At 42.3% G+C, this 19340-nt stretch overlaps 1 protein-coding gene across 1 annotated transcript in view; it reads right to left on the reverse strand.

Moving 5' to 3' along the window:
- Positions 1 to 853: 853 nt before the first annotated feature.
- KIF21A (kinesin family member 21A) overlaps positions 854 to 19340 on the reverse strand; it is a 97954-nt gene continuing 79467 nt past the window's right edge. Inside the window, 8 exon segments of the mRNA XM_033163529.1 lie at positions 854 to 2051; positions 3688 to 3887; positions 4472 to 4642; positions 5749 to 5866; positions 7910 to 8074; positions 9382 to 9562; positions 14125 to 14261; positions 18560 to 18598. Of these exon segments, the coding sequence (XP_033019420.1) occupies positions 1958 to 2051; positions 3688 to 3887; positions 4472 to 4642; positions 5749 to 5866; positions 7910 to 8074; positions 9382 to 9562; positions 14125 to 14261; positions 18560 to 18598 (1105 nt within the window). The 3' untranslated portion in view covers positions 854 to 1957.

The raw sequence follows: 19340 nt of genomic DNA on the forward strand, positions 1-19340 counted from the left end.
GAAAGGCCTCGGTTTCTCTTCTCAACTTCAGTCCCAAGATTGCCACAAGTTCCCTTTTCCCCCTTTCAGCCACAGTGATGACGGCACCTCCAGCCCTCCTCAAGCATCTCTGACTGATACCTCCTCTAGCAAGGGGTCACCAGCTTTTTCTGTATCTTCAATTGCCATACATCCTTACCTATGATATACTAAAGACAGTAATCAGTGAGCTGATTGCTACATGCATTCTTCCTTTTGTTGCCTGTATTATTACTTTTATTTCAAAATACGTTTCCGCGTTTAAAAAGGTGGAGATATCAGATATTTTCTTTGTATTCCCCGCTGCCATCCACCTCCAGATAATGACCAGAGTTACAATAGCACTGGGAGGCCTTGACCCTTAATGACCACTCTTTGGATCAGGGGTTAGCCACCTTTTTCAGCCGGGGGCCGGTCCACCGTCCCTCAGACCATGTGGGGGGCCGGACTATTTTTTTTTGGGGGGGGTGAACAAATTCCTATGCCCCACAAATAACCCAGAGATGCATTTTAAATAAAAACACACATTATACTCATGTAAAAACATGCTGATTCCCGGACCGTCTGCGGGCCAGATTGAGAAGGCGATTGGGCCGGATCCAGCCCCCAGGCCTTGGGTTGCCTACCCCTGCTTTGGATTAACAAAGGCTATTAAAAAGTAACAAACCAATCCACAAAGCACCCTTTTTAGTCTGAATGCCACAGGGTTGCTTAGAAAACACCACACACTTCTTTGTACTTGGGTCCTGTGCAGTTTCACCTAGTCACATTAATTTCTCTACATGTATTGTGCCAAACAAAAGTAGCGGCAATGAAAGTGTTCACATTCAATTGCGTGGGTCTTTTTTTTAATGTAAGCATCAACTATCACAAGCAGTACATTTACAAGTTCATATCCTCTACCCAACAGCAAACCCAATAAAACACTGTTCCTAAAACTTGCTGAATTTACAAATGAATGTTCCGAAAAGCTGGATAAATTATACAACCCTCTCGTTCAATATCCACACTCAAATCTACAGCAATTAAAAAATCCACACAGGCACATTGTTAAGGTAGTCTCTCTTTACACCCCATCTATTTACACTCGGCCTTTGTTGACACAGTTGCTACCGTTCTTTTAACTAACTCCAAGGTTCAACAAACATATCTAAAATATATTTAGCAGCATATCAAAGTATGTTAAAAAGGAAGGACACCTTGTTTTTCTCTTAAATAAAACATCGTGAGATGACGGAAACATAAGAAAAATAGATTTAAGGTTTTTCTGTAAGAATACTGTGGTAGGCAGAGCACTAATAAAATGTTAATAATTCGACAGCATTTTAGTTTCTAGTCCTGAGCACAGAGTAGACACAGCTGCACAACTTTGGTCAGCAAGAGTATAATGCTAACAACTAACGCAGGTCATACGGCATTCATTGTTAGCATGACACAGTCAGGGCAGTAATCTGTCTCAAACTAAGACCCCCGCCCCTCCCTTACACTCCAGTCTTAGTTTCTTACAGCAGCAAAACATAAGTAAACTTTTTAGGACCCCCGCTGCCCTTCCATTAAAGGCTCGGGAAATGAGACAATAGATATGCTGGCGCATTGCATACAACCAGAAAGTGAAGCTCAGCTGAACAGAAGGGGTCAGAGAGTGAGGTACATAGGGCACTTTCATATCCTAGGTTACAGGTCTTGAGACAACCATTCCAGGTGAAAGGCTTCCAGTTTGTTCAACTTACAAGGCTAATAAATGCACACAAATCCAGCCGCTATATGTGAGACAAGCATACCACCAACAGACTAGTGTTTGAAATATAGTACAGAAGGCAGTTCTTAAGGGCAGCGGTTTCAGCAGAATACGACACACTTAAAACGGTACAGTTGAGCTGCATCTTCTTCTTTTCCCCCAGCTGCAAGCAGGTGCCTATGAAGTCTAGCACTCTCGTCTTTAATTGCTGGCCACATCTTCGCTTGCATCACCAGGATCGGAGATCTGTCCATCGAAGCTGCAGGGAGCCTTCCAGATTCTCACAGTTCGATCGCTGCAAGATATTGTTAAGCAATTGAATCTATTATCGTGGAGTGGGAAAAGGAAGAAGCAGAGAAAAGCCATTTCCCCATTTATCTACCCGTGAATTAAGACAACCAAAAACTCTTCCACTGAAATGTTCCCTTAATCAAAAGCAGTCTCTCGAGAAAGCGAATGTGGAGCAGCTCAATGATTTTTAGATACTTGCTAGCTCAAACAGAGCAGAGATTCTCAAATGTGTCCCACAACAATTTAATTGCACCACTGTGAAATATAGGAAACAGACTGAGCAGCAAACTGAAAGAGGCTCTATATCCGGCATCCCCAAACTCAGCCCTCCAGCTGTTTTAGGACTACAACTCCCATCATCCCTAGTTAACAGGACCAGTGGTCAGGGATGGTGGGAATTGTAGTCCCAAAACAGCTGGAGGGCCGAGTTTGGGGATGCCTGCTCTATATTATTGATTCTGTTGGTTCACTAGGTATAAAGACCCAAATAAAATAGTAGCACATAACATTTATAAGGACTAAATAAAAGTCACATAGTCATGAGCAAGCTTTTGAGCTGATCAGAATTATAAGGCTCCAGAAGAGCTCCAGTATACCTGAAAGCTTGCTTAGTATCTTGACATTTAAAGGTAAAGGCAAAGGGACCCCTCACCATTGTTCCAGTCGCGGACGACTCTGGGGTTGCAGCACTCATCTCGCTTTACAGGCCGAGGGAGCCAGATAAAGCATATTTGCATGACCCACCCACCCCCCAGCAGCCCCCATGACTGTCACCCCAATAAGCAGGAAAGGTAAAGGGACCCCTGACCATTAGGTCCAGTCGCGGACGACTCTGGGGTTGCAGCGCTCATCTCGCTCTATAGGCCAAGGGAGCCGGCGTTTGCCCACAGACAGCTTCCGGGCCATGTGGCCAGCATGACTAAGCCGCTTCTGGAGAACCAGAGCAGCGCACGGAAACGCCATTTACCTTCCCGTTGGAGCGGTACCTATTTATCTACTTGCAATTTGACGTGCTTTCGAACTGCTAGGTTGGCAGGAGCTGGGACTGAGCAACGGGAGCTCACCCCGCCATGGGGATTCAAACTGCCGACCTTCTGATCAGCAAGCCCTAGGCTCTGTGGTTTAGACCACAGCACCACCTGCGTCCCTTACATCTTGACATTTACACTAGTCTTAATAAACTATGATGCCACTGCTGTTTTTTAATACATTGTATTAGGTATTATGGCATGACATCAAAGCACTTCCATTTGACAAACAAAGGCTCACTAACTGCAAACAAGCAGCTATGTCACAAGCTTACCTATTTTTATGCTTTTCCCTTACAAGTAACTTATAGCATAATATTCAATAAAAAATACATGTCTCCGTATAAAACAATGAACATTTTACATTAGTTTTTTTTTTTTTTAACAAACCCAACCAACCCAAATAATAACACAGTTTAAACCTCTGCCAGGTGTGACCGTAAATGTGCAGGAAATTAAGTTGGTGGTTCACAATGTAGACAAACCCTTTTAATTTCTGCACATACTGGAAAGCAAAGAAGATCACTCACGGCCAGTGTTTTAAATGAACTGGAATGCTCAGAATTATTTCCAGCTATGCAGCGTGTGCAAATAACATTAAAAGCAACTCACTCCGATGCAGTAAAAATCTGGCCGGAATTGGTGCAGATGGCATTGATGGGACTGTCGTGTCCCTTGAGTTCGCTTATTGGTGCGAATGTATCTACATTCCAGAGCTTCAGAACGCCTCCGCGGCAGCCGCTGAGAAGCACAGGGGAACCGGGCACAAGTCCAAGAGCACAGACCCAGTCCTTGTGGGCATTAGGAACTTGCTGAAAAGACATATCACAAAATCAGGTCGAGAAACAACATCATCCACAAGGAGGGGAAAGGCAAGCAGTTCAGATCTGAAAAAAGCATCAGATAATATGAAGCGGAGGGCAATGCATATGATTAAACTATGGAATACTTAAGTCTACCTCTTAAAAAAACTATGACTTGCTTACTCCAGAGCAAGTTGGCAATATAGCAACTATTGAAATTAGAGTGTGTGCTTTCCTACTCCCACATTTCTCTACTGCATGGTCAAACACATCCTCTGCAATTGTGAAGTTTAGAAACTTCCAGTTAAGAAGGTTGCTGGGAATTCTGCCAGAAGTCTGAGGACCACAGAAAAGTTCTGTCAACATATAGCATGCTGCATGTTGTCAATCCTCTGCTTAGGTGAAGAAAAGCCCAGCTGATTTAGAGTCAAACAAAAAAATTTCAATCCAAACTTTTTCAGATTCTGTTTTCTAGATCCAAACACTATTATTTTTAGCTTTCAAAATTTTCAAGCATCATTTTGGAGTAGCTGAAGAATTTCAATTTGGGGGCAGCTCTGTTTTGCATGGTTTGTATTATATTTTAACAGTACCTGGATGAGGTCCTTTTGAGCCAAGTCCCACTTTTTAATTCCATTATCTCTGGATCCACTAAAAAGGTTGTCTCCCATAATAGTAAGCGCTTCTATGCCATCATAATGGGGAGGCTCAAAGTTGTGTGTAGGGCTTACAGTTCCCAGAGCTCCTTCAGTTACATCAAACATCTGGAATAGGAGCAAAACAATTTCAAATCTGCAACAGAATCTTGGCCAGGAATTGACAAAACATAAATACCCACTCAACACAGTAGCATTATACAAACGTCTACAAAGGATTTGTAATAGTGCAGTAGTACCAACCATGAACTGATTTTAATAATTAATTCAATAAAAATGATGCCTTATCTGAAGTATATAACCCAGCACAGATTTACTTAATTTCCCCCTTTAACTCAAATGACAGGTGTATGGTTTTTTTTTTGGACAAATGTTGCCATTATTATCTCTGTCCATCTCACTATCACAGTATCGCAAAGAATGGACACCAGATTATTACACAGAAAACAATTTGAGGCCTTTTTGCTACACTGTCAATTTCTTATTTTATAGCCTCAATAGCAAACTATCACCAGATGATCAATAGCAATAACTGTGTGTAAACAGAGGTCTCTGTAGGAAGATGAGAAGATTTGACACCCTTTTGTCTATGTGGTAACTATGAACCATAAAAATTATAAAGTATTCATGTCAAAACTAAGGAGAGGCCAGAAGTAACATTTGGGATAATTCTTAAAGAAAGAAGGGAATAAAAGCAATTCCTGAGATTAGGTTGCAAACCTAAGCACAAATACCTGGGAGAAAAGAAGTGACTTTCACGTCTTAGTAAGTCCACATGCATACTAATATTTAGGAAATAACATAAAACTCCCTGGAAGAAACAGTATGTTTTCTTGAATAATGAGTGAAAGTTAATCCAATTTACTTTATTCTCCAACATCGAAACAAAATCCCTAGAAGCTCCCAAATACTTTTTGACTTTGAATTTATATATTTTTTCAGGCATAGGTGAGAATATCAGTTTGACTAGCCTTTTCTGGGAAGGAAAAGAAAAAAGAAAAGACAGACCAGCAGTGCCATCCTATACATGTCTTTATGCACTTAATGTGGTTTACCCCCCGTTGTAGGTATAGGATTGCAGCCTCAGGCATTATTCTGAGTAGAAATGGAGTGCAGTGCATTTCCACATCTTGCAGGGAAAGAACCAAAGAAAATGGAAGCCTATTCTCGAGTTTGTTGTATTACTCCTGTGGTAAAGATGCAGGAGGCAATACCTTGATATAGTGATCCTTTGAGCCAGTAATTATGAGATCTTGCCCATTGGAAATGCGGTCTACAGTAAGGCACATAACTGGGCCGAGGTGACCAGTTAGTTTTCCTGTAGACTGGAACCTAAAAAAAATGAACAGAAGCAGGCAAAGTGACTTAGCTTTAATTATTTCAAAGGAAAAGAAAGCATCTCCCCTGCCCATTTCCCAGAAGTGCACTGGAAATCAGGCTTTGATCCCTGCAGACAGTTATATGGGTACAAGTGGGAGTGAAACACCACATTAGTAACAGCAGGAATATCTAGTTTTGGACAGAGTAGTTTAAACACTGTATTTTGATCTTCTCCTACTGACATTCTTGATGGCAGGTGAATGCTACAGGATCAGAAATAGCTGTAAATACAAGGTTGGGAATTCTACTTATGACTTCTTCTTTTTCCACATTTGTGCCATTCTTTGTGTTATTTGTAACTCTTAATTTTTCTTCTCTGTTTGTTTCATTGGCTAAGTTCATATTCGACGCCATCAGTCACTTACAACCCCGCTTCTGAGGATAGGCAGCATCTCACACCAAAAATCATGGTTAAAAATAGGAGGCTAGCAGAACTTCAACTCCACAGAAAGGCTTAGACATCACTGTAAATCAGGCATCCCCAACCTGCGGCCCTCCAGATGTTTCAGCCTACAGCTCCCATGATCCCTAGCTAACAGGACCAGTGGTCAGGGATGATGGGAACTGTAGTACAAAACATCTGGAGGACCGAAGGTTGGGGGTGCCTGCTGTAGATGAATGGTGATGAATCAGGGAATGCTAAAGTTGCCTGGGCAGCGCAGGGCCTCTTGAGTTCCCAGGAAGAGAGGCACCCGCACAGGGAAGAGCCACAGCACGGATTCATCCCACATAGCCCAGGGCTTCTTGTATAAGCAGAAAGGTATGGGGGAAAGCCATAATGCCTCAGTTCCCACAACACAAACAGATTGTGAGAAGGCCCATAGAGCAAAAAGCCTATAGGCTGTTCCCTACCATGGACTATTGCGTGGACAGGCAGAGTCCCCCAAACCCCAGACGACCCCTGAGCAGAATAATGACACAAGACAGCATGCTATGGGATTAAAATTGGCCACAACTTTATTAAGATTCAGGTGTAGGGACACCTTGGCTCAGGAACTGAGTGTTTATCCTTCCCAGTCCCCAGCCGGGGATCTGGGAAACTTCAGGGTTATCCAGAATGTGTGGGGATTGGGTTAGCTCTGGAGAACATATGTTCAAGCACTGGTGGGGGAGAGCAATGACAACCTCTCGGCATATGGCCAATGCCTCCCCCCAAGACCCCTTTAATGGGGAACCCTGGTATCGCCGTCGCACTAAGGGCATGGGGTCACCGCCCCACCCCCCCATATAGGAAGATGACTAAAGGTCTGAAACCAGCAAAGTTGTGACATTTTGCTACGGGAAAGGCAAAACCTGCCAATGCAGGGAAATTCCTTTCTGGCCCTTCAACAGTGGCCTTGACATAGCAGCACCTGCGTACCTGTGGAGAATAGGTTAACCTCCAAAAATAAGCATTAATTGAGGGAATGGAGGGTGGGAGAAGCTCTGGAGCATGACTGCCACTTCCTAGGTAGGCTACACCTTCTATTGTGTGGGCTGGGTGGTGCCTCCCCTTACCTGGCCAATCCCCTGGCCAATCCCACCTGGGGAGGCATTGCCAGGGGATTGGCCAGGTAAGGGGAGGGACCACCCAGCCCACACAATAGAAGGTGTAGCCTACCTGGGAAGTGGCAGTCCCGCTCCAGAGCTTCTACAGAGAGCACATCGCTGGACTTCGTCAGCGGACAAAGTAGGCCTGGGGCTACACCTTCTATTGTGTGGGCTGGGTGGTCCTTCCCCTTACTTGGCCAATCCCCTGGCAATGCCTCTCCAGGTGGGATTGGGTGGTTAACTAAGGTAGGCGGAGACCCCAGGTATCCCTGCCTGGGGGAAGGCGACTCCAGCCCGAACTACCAGGAGTCACACTGGAATCCAGGGGACGGGATGCGACCACGCAAACGCCGCCCCCCTTTTGATGTGGGGAACGGTCATTGCCATGGATGTGCCAGTTGGCTGCAGCCGCAATGGGCTTCACGGGATCTTCGCATGCTCAGTAAGTATTTTGGAAAGCTTTACCTCTTCAGGTCCCACATTCTCACGGCATTTCCTGCGGCTGCGTAGAGAAACGTGCCTGTTGGGTTTAGAGCTATCTGGTTGATCTGGTTCTCTCCAGCTGGAATTGTCACAGTTCTATTGGTACTGCCAGAACATGCATCAACTGGCATCGCCTGGCCTGAAGACCTGAGTTTTGCACGCAGAAAAAACAAGAGAGAAATAAACTTGCAATGATCTAAGATGGGAAGACACACACCAAGTATTTCCATCAATCCTACAAGCACATTGTATTCTGAATGTGGACAAAGGATGAGGGGAATCATTCTTGCAAAGCGTCCTAGCCTCTTATAAGCAACAATTCCAATGTATTTATTTATATCTCATTTGTATATTTATTGCCCAAATATTCTAAGCAGGCAACTGAGAAAAATGACAAGACATCGTTATGGGAGCCATTCAGGTTCATGGGTACAAGGGAGAACTCAAATGCCACAATATGACCAATGTTTGCTGACTTTTCTAGTTACTTCTAGTTCTAGTTACAGCAAGTAAAATATTCCCCTAACCAGGTGCATTTTCCCTTAAAAAATGGTACTCTCATTTTGACTCCAGAAAATCACTGTTTTATAGTTCAAACTGGGAAAAATAAATACAGTAAATGGACAAAAGTACAAACCTTCCCAGAAAAAGAGCACTACCCAAACACACGTGTAAGTAATCAATCCATTTCAGAGGCCTCCAAAAAAAATCAAGAGTTCTAAAAACTGGCAATCCATCTGCACATGGCTTGAGCCATCACGTGACCAGGATGCATGTACGAATTGAAGACGTCAGTATGTAGGGGGAAACTTAAAATGTAAACTGATGCGTCCAAAGTCAGTGGTAGACTATATGCTTTCCAGTGCCAGATTACTCTCTGGCTAAAAAGGTATCAGGAAACAGGAGCAGTAAAGACATTGCCCTGTGGTTTTGTAGAAGCTTTCAAAGTAAAGTGAAATCCATAGTCTGATTTTTCTATAATAACTCCTGGTACGGGAGAGACTGGGTGAGGTGAACTCAGAACTTGCTGAGAAACAAAACAAGTCTCTTCCTGCTATCTCACATCACTTTCTTTCAGCCTTTTCTACTTGCTACTCTTCACCTAAGCTCGTCGTTTTTGTCCATAAAGCCTCTACTATATGCTGCCCAGGTGCTACGTGCCCACCTGTAAGCAGACATTAAAACAACATTAAAACTACTTTTTCTTTCTTGTATCCCCCCCCACTCCTCCACACTATAAGACACGGCCACCTTTCTTATGCTGCACATCTTAAAATTAGTAAATTCATTCACTTTTTCGACTCAATGGGTTTTACAACGAAGTAGCTGGGTTTTATCCTACGAGCTTTAAGATTAACTACATTTAACGTTAAGTACAATTTTCTCACCGCTTAATGCAAAATGTTACGCCAAATGTTAATATTAAAATTCTGCTTTTCGGAGTTGCAACTTACGTGAGCGTTCGGATGCACTTGGCAGAATCGCGGATGTCCCACACCTTAATATAAGATGTAGAGACTGTGAAGACCAAGCTAGTATAATTACAGTATTTTACAGATACTACGTTGTTGGGATGACCACCCAGAGACATTATTTCCTGCCCAGTCACCAAATTCCATACTTTACACGTGCGATCTAGACAAAAAGAAAGCAGAAAAAGAACAGCAAATTAAAAAGTGGCTACCATTGTAATATACTGTGCAACACAGATAATACTGTTTTGGTGTGTGAAACAACTTAGATACCACCCAATCACCAATAAATTGCAGGAGTAAGAAGCCCCACAAGAGCACAATAGACATTTCTTATGCATTTTACATTGTATTTTATATTACAGTAGGCTTCACTGGTTTTTCACCATACTCTTGTTTGGTTCCCAATTTTGCTGTGGGGATTTCATTACATCTTGAAGGGGAGCTGAATAATGATAATGCTTGGTTTTGCAGTGTTTTGGTAAGGAAGGAAGGGAAGGGCATGAAATGACTGTGGTCCGTGGCGAAATGGCCTGTTTGCTAATTCGGGTACTTCCTATGTGAAATGTTTAGCTTGCTATATGAGGTGTAACAGGAGAAAGGATGAACTAAGAGGGTTGGAGACAACACTTGGGTAATACTTGCTTAAGCAGGGTATGGCAAAATAAGGAATAGCAAGGGTCAGTTGTCTTCAAGATGATTATGCAGGGAGCATGCTGAGGATCGCCTGTTCACAATGCGCATGCCCCAGGAGTCGGGGCGATGTATGTAATGTGCCATAAAAGCTTATGTACGCTATTAGCAATGCCATGGGATGGCTGCTCTGAATCTTTCCGTGTTTTGTGAAACTATAACTGAATCTGTCTTGACATCCTAGGTGTGGTGTGGTGTTACTTGCACCAGTGCTCTTACCTTTCGTGCACACAAAATAAAGTCTTTCTTGATTCAGCCCCCCCTCCCCCCGTGGTGACTGACTTTCCAGCCATGGACCCTTGAAAGGGGAAACCTTCGACCTCAACCAGCGAAGCTCCCACAGAACCAGTGTTCTATATTCTTTGCAGCCTGTACACAAAATTACTTAGCTGCCTCACTCTGAAACAACAGTGGCTTGTGAATAGCCTTGAAGAGAGCTCCACGAAGAGCACAATGTGTTAGTTATCAGGACACCTATGGCAGTGCCCAAATTCCTCATTCCCAGGAAGTTTCTGTGGTTGGTGAATCACCACTCCAGCAAACACTAGGATCCCTGACCATGAGCAATGCAATCTTGTCTAGATTAAGCTCTGATTATTCACCCTTATGCACTCCACTTTAGTTTATCTGTAGGCTTTGTGGAACTTGAGAGCTTGCACATTCTTTAATTTTATTTTTCAAAAAAGAAAATGGTTTTTTTTACAAACATACAATAACAAAAACACAAATCCCATACATTTCTGAATAATGAAAGTCTAATACACATATATTCTAATACACATATATTTGACTTCCCCACCTGCCCTTTGTGGTTTCTTTTAAATTTTAATTTTCATACTGCATTTTCAACATTACTCCATATTTAGGTTATTCCTTAGTTTCTCATAATAATCTGCTTATCTGCTAGTTTTATGTTAGACCTGCTAATGAGCTTATTTGCATACGAGTTTTTCAAATACTCCACAATTTTTCCCCAATCTTTGATTTAAAAAAATATTATTGGTCTAATAGACTTTTACATAAATAACAAACCCTTATCAACACAAGAAATACAGGACAAATTAGAAGACACCCAAATGCCATGGCTAGCACAACACCAATTACATGCCCTCTTAAACAACCCAACAGTAAAATCAACAGCAACTAGACCCCTGACAACCTTCGAAAACCTCATCCTAATGACAAAGGGACACGGCAAAGGAATAGTATCCGCAATATACAAAATACTACTAAAGAATCCCACAAACCCCCTAGACACAATCAAAAGACAATGGGAGGATGACATAAGATACGAAATCAACCCCACCCAATGGACCAGAATGTGGTCTAAACCCCCCTTTAAATCCATATCAACAAAAAGAAGGGAACTCACCCTAAAACTAACCTACAGGTGGTATCTAACGCCAAGAAAATTAGCACAAATATGCCCAGGAACCTCACCAAAATGCTGGAGAGGATGCACCTCCACGGGCACATACTTCCATATGTGGTGGGAGTGCCCCAAAATCCAAACATTCTGGACAACAACCATACGAGAAATAAGCAAAATAACCAAACAAGTGCTAGAAACCACCCCAGAACTGGCTTTACTAAACATCTTCCAAGACAATAATGCCCACTTACAACACAAGGAACTCATAATCCATCTACTCTCAGCAGCCAGAAACATCATAACCAGACACTGGAAAGACCTGTCAGGAGTAAGCATGGACCAATGGTACCAAGTAGTATGGGAAACAGCCCTACTAGAAAAGTTAACCAGCAACCTAAAACTAGCACAGGGACAAGCAGGAGAAGATACCTTCACCCCCATATGGTCCCCCTTCATCACACACACAGCACAACAAGATAATGACAAAAACCTACCGGCAGCATACAAATCAATATGGCTAACCTGATCCAAAACACCCACCCACCCCACTCACACAGAAAACCAAAGATCACCACAGCCAACCACAAAGGAACAAGCACACCCTACGCCAACCGCGACCTCTCACCGCCAAGGAAATACAAGCGAACAACAGAGAACCAACACAAATGATGCTGACACCAAATCCTACATATACTAAGGAAAAAAGAAACAAGAAAATCTCTTTAAAAAAATATTCTTGGTTTCTTATTACACCTGTTAATCTTGCCATTTCAGCATAATCCATAAATTTTATTAGGCATTCTTCCTTGATTGGTACTACATCTTCAAGAGCTTGCACATTCTTACCAGTAAAAGCTTAACCTAATATTTACGTTTAATGGTGCACTGATTGGCAAGACTTTCAGTAGCTTAATTTCAGCTCCCATGTTCCACTATAAAATAAAGGGAAGCTTTTAATGTTTGATGAACTACTGTATTTTTATATTTTGTTGGAAGAATATTTACATTACCTGAATATGCTCCCCTTAATTCCTTTGTGGATAAAGACTGATAAAAACACTACATTTAAATAAGGTAAGGACTCACACGAGAGATTACAGACCAATACTTTTTAACCTCATCTACAGTATGGCTATGTTTGGTTTAAAGAGAGGTGTGGAGGCGATTCATTATTTTAGTGTCTGCTAAATGCAGGTCTACTACATGCGCATGTAAAAAATGTAACATGCAGCCTTACTTAGCATTTAAGGACATTAGCTTTTTAATTAATATACGACAGGCCTGTCCAACAGGTCGATCACTATCTTTTGTTCGATCACAGGGTGTCCTTGGTCAATTATTGCACCCACAGCTATTGGGGGGGGGGAGAAAAAAAAGAAAAGCTCAACTACTCCGGCTTCCTAAAAAAAGCTCAACAGCTCTGGTCAATCCTCCAATGACAATGGTTAGATCACTGCCAGGTTTTTTATACTGGGAGTAGATCGCAGTCTCTTGGGAGTTGGACGTGCCTGATATATGAAGACTACTCACTGTACTATGTGATTTGCCTTTATTCCTACACTTTTCTCTTAAGCCTTTCTGTCCCCTCCACCCCAGTCTCAAAGGTGCCATGCCACTGCCTTCTTAACATTGGTTTGCACATCACTGAAATGTGCTATGCTTTGAGCGGGAGACGGAATTAAAGAATGATCTGTGGTGTTTTGAGCCACAGAGCTTCATTTACACACGAGAGTCTCCAGTTAACATCCCGTTCATCATGTGAGAAATATGCATGATATTTCATGAATGCAAAGACTTTTATTACCCTGCTTACATGATAGGAGCAGTGACATTATCTAGACATAATATATACCACAATTATACTCCTTGTACTCCAAAAAGAACCTGCAAATGTGCCTCACTCACAAGGTGAGAGTAGTCTCACTGCTGGAGTTCTTTTCCTTGAGAACATACAGAAAGATCCTCCACCTTGGGACAATGGGAATCACACACACAGTGAAAGAAGACTTGCTAGTTCACACCCAAAAACTGGAAGAGGGTGATATTTTACTACCTACAGAAGGGATTTTCTGTATATTGCATTTCCTCTGACCAATAAATGAAGTAAAGTCAGTTTGTTTCCCACTCGTTTTTGTTTTAACAGCTAAAATTAAACTCAAGCTAATGTAGGAATTGCCATGTTCTTCTGTACTTCTCTACCTAAAAGGAATCCTGCATATTTCACTAAAAGCGGGACACAAATTCAGGTAACTACTGGGTTTTTTAAAAATGGGGAATCAGCCACTCTGTTTTTCTTTATCCCAGCAATTCTGCAACCTGAAACCTGCATGGCACCTAGGCTGAGTCTCATTCAACCAAATCTGCCATGACCCTCTATACTTCCATCGTAAGACTGACTAAAGGTAGACTGTGGCTTCAACATCAAGCCAGCCTCTTTCTCTCAACACCGCTCCCTGCCTTCTTTAACATCTGGCCTGACGAAGAGTTCTGCAAAACTCCAAAGTTAGCAATTATTTGTGATAAAGACACTGCCTCACGGTGGATCTCTCCATCAATTGCTTGCCTCCCTTCTTAGTAGTCAGCTTCCTCTCTTTGGGTAGCTCCATCGGTATATGAAGAGGATTCAGAAAGCTGCAAGACCAACAAGAGACTTGTCAAACCTTTTGATCCTGTAAAGAGGAGGTCGTCAGTAGAATCGACACAAAGCACAGCCTTCGTATGACCTTCAGCAATGTGAATACAATGAATTGGCGAAGATCTGACGCATTTGGATGAAGAGAATGGGTTGATTATGCCTCTAGAAAAGGAAACAAATGAAGCAGTGGATTAGAATTTGTGACAGGTCCTTTCTCCATCATACATTTCCCCCACCCTGCCAGAATCCTCAGAGATCTTACAGGAATCTGTAGAATAAGGCAGATGAATGTGTTGACCTATTTATATACAGCAGACTGTAAGTTCGGGTATTCTGCTCCTATCACAAAGGAGTTTTCCACCACTAGCACTGATGGTGGGGTCAACCCTGATCATTTTGTTGAGCCAAGAGCACCCACTGGCATTGCTCTGCAAAAGGTGAGGAACAGCACACCTCCGGGCTCTGGGTTTGAGCCCCACTTTAGGTGAAAGATTCCTGCATTGCAGGGGGTTGGACAAGATGATCCTCACAGTCCCTTCGAACTCCAGAATTCTGAGACTTTCCAGAATTCCATCAGATTAGGGCATTGGGTGCCTTCTGCAATCCAGACCACCCACTCATACAGATCCAAATTCTGTGCCAGAGAAACCAGCTCCTCTAGAACATGGCCAGCGGAATAAGAATATGTGGTAGAAAAAACTTCATTAAAATTGTGATGCATTTTCCCCCCAAAATGAAAGGTCCTAATTTTATAATGTCACACTGCTGTGTTTGATGTTTTTAAGACCACACCTTTAGTTCTGTTGATGGGATTCAAATTTGAGCTGATGCCAATTTCAGCCCATTGGAAGTCGTGCGATACAAATTTTCTCTGTGTTTCAAAGCTGGTCTCCCCTTCATTTTTTCAGAGGCTTGTTTCAGGACATTTAACTATTGGCTCTGGTTGAATTTAGCCCTTATTGGTTTGATTCCTTTAGTACTGCTTGATTTGCAAAAAAGAAAGCAGCTGGATTATAGTCATGTGAATTCTGCTATACTCATATGCATAGAAAGGAAATGTTTGTTTTTCCATGCATCTGTTCTCTTGCAATTTTTTTGCATTGAATTTAAAAATTAATGCTTTCAGGGCCAACTCGACCATACGGGCAGCTCAGGAGGCAGCTGCCTTGGGAAGCAGAAGCAAAGCTCAGGGGATGCTCATCATGTTGAAAGCAGCTTGCATGTTGCTTTTAGCATGGAAGGTTTCCACTGCAAGCTTCTATGTGTACTCTCTGTTTACCTGGCTATGTACTCAATCTGCTTGGCAACCCTGTGCTTGCTTTAAACCTTGAGCAGCCCTTGTTTAAGAACACAGTGAGAGCCCTGACGGATCAGATCACAAGCTCGCTTGTCTGGAACAAGGACTGCTCGCCTTAGAAGCTGTTGCTGCCATGGATTTCCAGCAGGGAACCAATTCACACATTAACACACCAAACTGGGTCCAGAGCCTTGGGGAACCACAGGGAATGCCCCAACTATGATTTAGAATGGAGCATGAGGGAGGGGGGCCTGAATTTTGGTGTCACACAGGTCGCTGCTGAAATTCAAGACCCCCAAGGTCCGACACCGATTATGACTTTTACAGTGGTGTCTTGGTTTTCGAGCATCTCGGAAGCTGAACGTCAAACATTGAAAACCCGGAAGTAATTGCTTCCGTTTTCGAATGCGCCTCGGAAGTTGAACGGCTTCTGCTGCGAGTTCTTCAATTTTTCCAATTGCAGCCAGCCCTTTGCACATCAGTTGTCTAACATTTCGGAAGTCAAATGGTCTTCCGGAACAGATTACATTCAACAACCAAGGTACCACTGTATAATATTGTTGGATTCTTGTGTCCTGTTTTGGTTCATCTCTTTGGGTCCCTGACAGGGCAGAAAGGTAGCAGGGGAACTGCACAAATAAATGCACGGAGGAATCGTCCATGTGGGATAGAAGGATTGAAGGCCAGTATTCTTCCTGAAAGGGTGCCTTTGCTTATTTTCTCATGGAGGCAGTTTCAGATGAGGAAAAAATTCCATGTTTTCAACTCACTCTTCTATGAAGGGTTTAGCCTTTACAGAAATTGGAAGTATGAATGGGTGTTTAGACTGACAGGATTCATAAAAAACTGATCCAGGGATGGAGAACCCCTGACCCTCTGAATGTTGTTGGTATTCAACTCCCATCAGTCCCAGCCAACATACAGTGAGGGGGGAAAGTATTTGATCCCCTGCTAAATTTGCCCGTTTGCCCTCTGATGAAGAAATGACCAGTCCATTAATTTTAATGGTAGGTTTATTGTAGCCGTGAGAGACAGAATAACAACAGGAACAAAAAGATCAAATGCTTTCCCCCCTCACTGTAGCTAATGATCAGGAATGAGGCAAGTTGCAGACCAGCAACATCTAGAGAGCATCCCTGAACTAAATTGACTTTCAGTCTGCATGCCATTTTGGGTTCCATTAACAAAAGCATCCATGGCGGAATTAACAGTAGTTAAGTCACAGCTAAAATGTATTCTATCCTGTTAAACGGGGACACCAATATCCCTTGAAGCCTCCTTAGTAGGCAGAAAGGTGAGTGCTGTGTGTGTGTGTGTGTGTGTGTGTGTGTGTCTGTCTGTCTGTCTGTCTGTGTTAAATTTGATTTAAGTAAAGATAAATTGGATGCAAAGTCAGAAGGAAGTGAGTAGCACATACATTCTGAGAAATGCAGTTGAACTTATCCTGGCAAGAAATGTATAGTCAAGGTAGATGCATGCAGCACATGGAGCATTTAGTGTTCCAACGTGATGTGGCACTTGAGGAAGAATGGGAACCAATTCCAGATTTTCCTTACAAATGCAACTGCTTTCAAACAGGGGAGAAACTGAATTCCCTTTGAATTGCTTTGAAGCTCCAGCATTTCAGAAACAATACAGGATTGCAGAGATGCCTATTGAAAGCCCAGTGACGTTGCTTGCTTTAAAAAACAAAAACAAACCACACACACACACACACACCCTAAAGTGGACTGTAGACATGCATAGTGCAAACCAGGTATCAGCAATAAAGAGAAGAGTAAAAGACTTCAGCAAAATTCTCAGGTGACACGGCAGAGAAGAGGTTACATATATCCTTGAAAAGGGCAATGCATACTGGTTGTGTGGCTGATACGCAATAGACTAACATTAAAAAAAAAAACAACTACAGTACAAGGAAGCCCTTACAAATAACCGTACTGGAGAGAGAAAGAGGGATGACTGTCCAAAGTATTGTGACAAACATCGACAAGCAGAAGTGGAATGTGCTGAGAGACGCACACATTGACCTACTTCCTCAGTTTAAATGAATGGAGGAGCTGTTGCAGGCAGAGGAGATCCGTGTGCAATATAAAAGCTCACACACAGCTGGAAAATATGAGAATGCCGTTGATCCTACCCATGGCCCCATCGCACTATACTTTTGCAGCTTTAAACAGCCATGGCTACCCTCAAAGAATCTGGGAACTGTAGTTTGTTAAGGGTGGTGAGTGTACTTAAGGGAGCCCTATTCCTCTCACAGAGCTACAGTTCCCAGGGAAGAGGGATTGTTGATTGTTAAACCACTCAGGGAGTTGTAGATCTACGAGGGGAATAGAGTTTTCCTAAGTACACTCAGCACCCGTTACAAACTATAAATCCCAGGATTTGGTGCGGGGGGGGGAGGGGAGAAGAGATGGATGTTTAAAGTAATATTACACTGCTGTAAATGTATAGTGCATACAATGGGCCAATTTGTCTCAACATGTAATCTGAATACAGGATAATACGAAATGGAACTCCTATCCCTGTCTGCATTTGGCTCATTTAGAAGTTGCTTATATATCTCCTAGCCTCTTTATTTATAGAAAGGAAAAACAGTTATCTTTGCTCAGTGCCTAAGCTACAGGTATAGGAAATAAAAATGCTAGTTATTACTGCTATTTGCTCTTTTTTGGTGAAACATTTTTTTCCTTCAGGTATGTTATTCTGCCCATCTTTAGAATACGATATTAATGTGAACGGCACAGGATATACCAAATAAAAAAACACCCTGACACAGTTCAATATAGCTTTTCGCTATCAACAAAGCAGATTGAGGACAACAAAAAGGTGCATATTGACCTATCGTGTTTTCCAGGGATTTAAAAGAAAGAAAAATATGTGTTTAAACAAAAAGAAGTGAACCACACAAACACAAATTTTGTCCATTGAATGCTATAAAAAGTACACATGCTGGACAAAGAAAAAAACCCAAACCAAATGTTTTACGCTTCCATCACAATAAAAATAAAACGATGCAAGGAACATATGAATGTTTTGGAGAGGGACGGGACGCGGAATAAAGAAAGCCATGCAGAAAAGAGTTAGTTAACTTAAGAACTGCACTAAGGTATTAAACATATCAATAAGATTCCAGAAGATGGAAAGGAGGAAGAGAGAGTACCTGTGTACCTCCGACAGAGAGGAATCACTTTCATCAGACCTACAATGAACGGTGGTAGGATTACGGAAAAAGAATACAGGCATCAGCAGAGTAAAGATTCCATTGCAAAAAAGAATGAACAATCGCATCGCTGTGTAAGGAGGCTGCACCAGTCTGCAGACTTTACTACCGAGTTTAGTAACTCTGGGGGAGTGAGCTGCAAAAATCTCTCTCTTTCCCCAGTTACTGTTTATATCATAGAGACTCTTGTGCAAGCCATTTCCAGCTTCCTCAAGAATTTTTACAGAACTCGGTTGGGGGAGATCCTGATAAAATGGCTGCAACGTGCCTGCTTGCGTTTATGTTAATTCGTGCATGCATTATGAGCGGGGGTGGGGGGGAATCTAAGGGTGCTGGTATCTGCTTTGGAACCATGTTCAAAATTACAGTTATCTAGTTTAAAATAAAAAAGATTAACCTCCTTGTGTGTTCTCCCCACCCCAAAAAAAACTAAATTGAGATTTGGTCGTGTTATTTTTGCTTTTCGCTTTGCAATAATTTAAAAAATAATTTTAAACATAGCAGTACAATATTCCTTTAAATAATTAAGGATATTGAAGCCTTCATTCTGATAACAAATCCGTGCCAAAATTTTGATTTTGGGTTACAATTACTAAAGCTCAAAGCATACAAACAGCCGTAAATGTCAACAGATTGTATCCAATTTAGTCATACTCACGAGTAGTATATGTCTACCACTCATTGAAATGAATCCGCGCAGTTAGCACAGGCCCATTGTTTT

The sequence above is a fragment of the Lacerta agilis genome, chromosome 10 (assembly GCF_009819535.1).
Source record: "Lacerta agilis isolate rLacAgi1 chromosome 10, rLacAgi1.pri, whole genome shotgun sequence".
Taxonomy (NCBI): Eukaryota; Metazoa; Chordata; class Lepidosauria; order Squamata; family Lacertidae; genus Lacerta; species Lacerta agilis.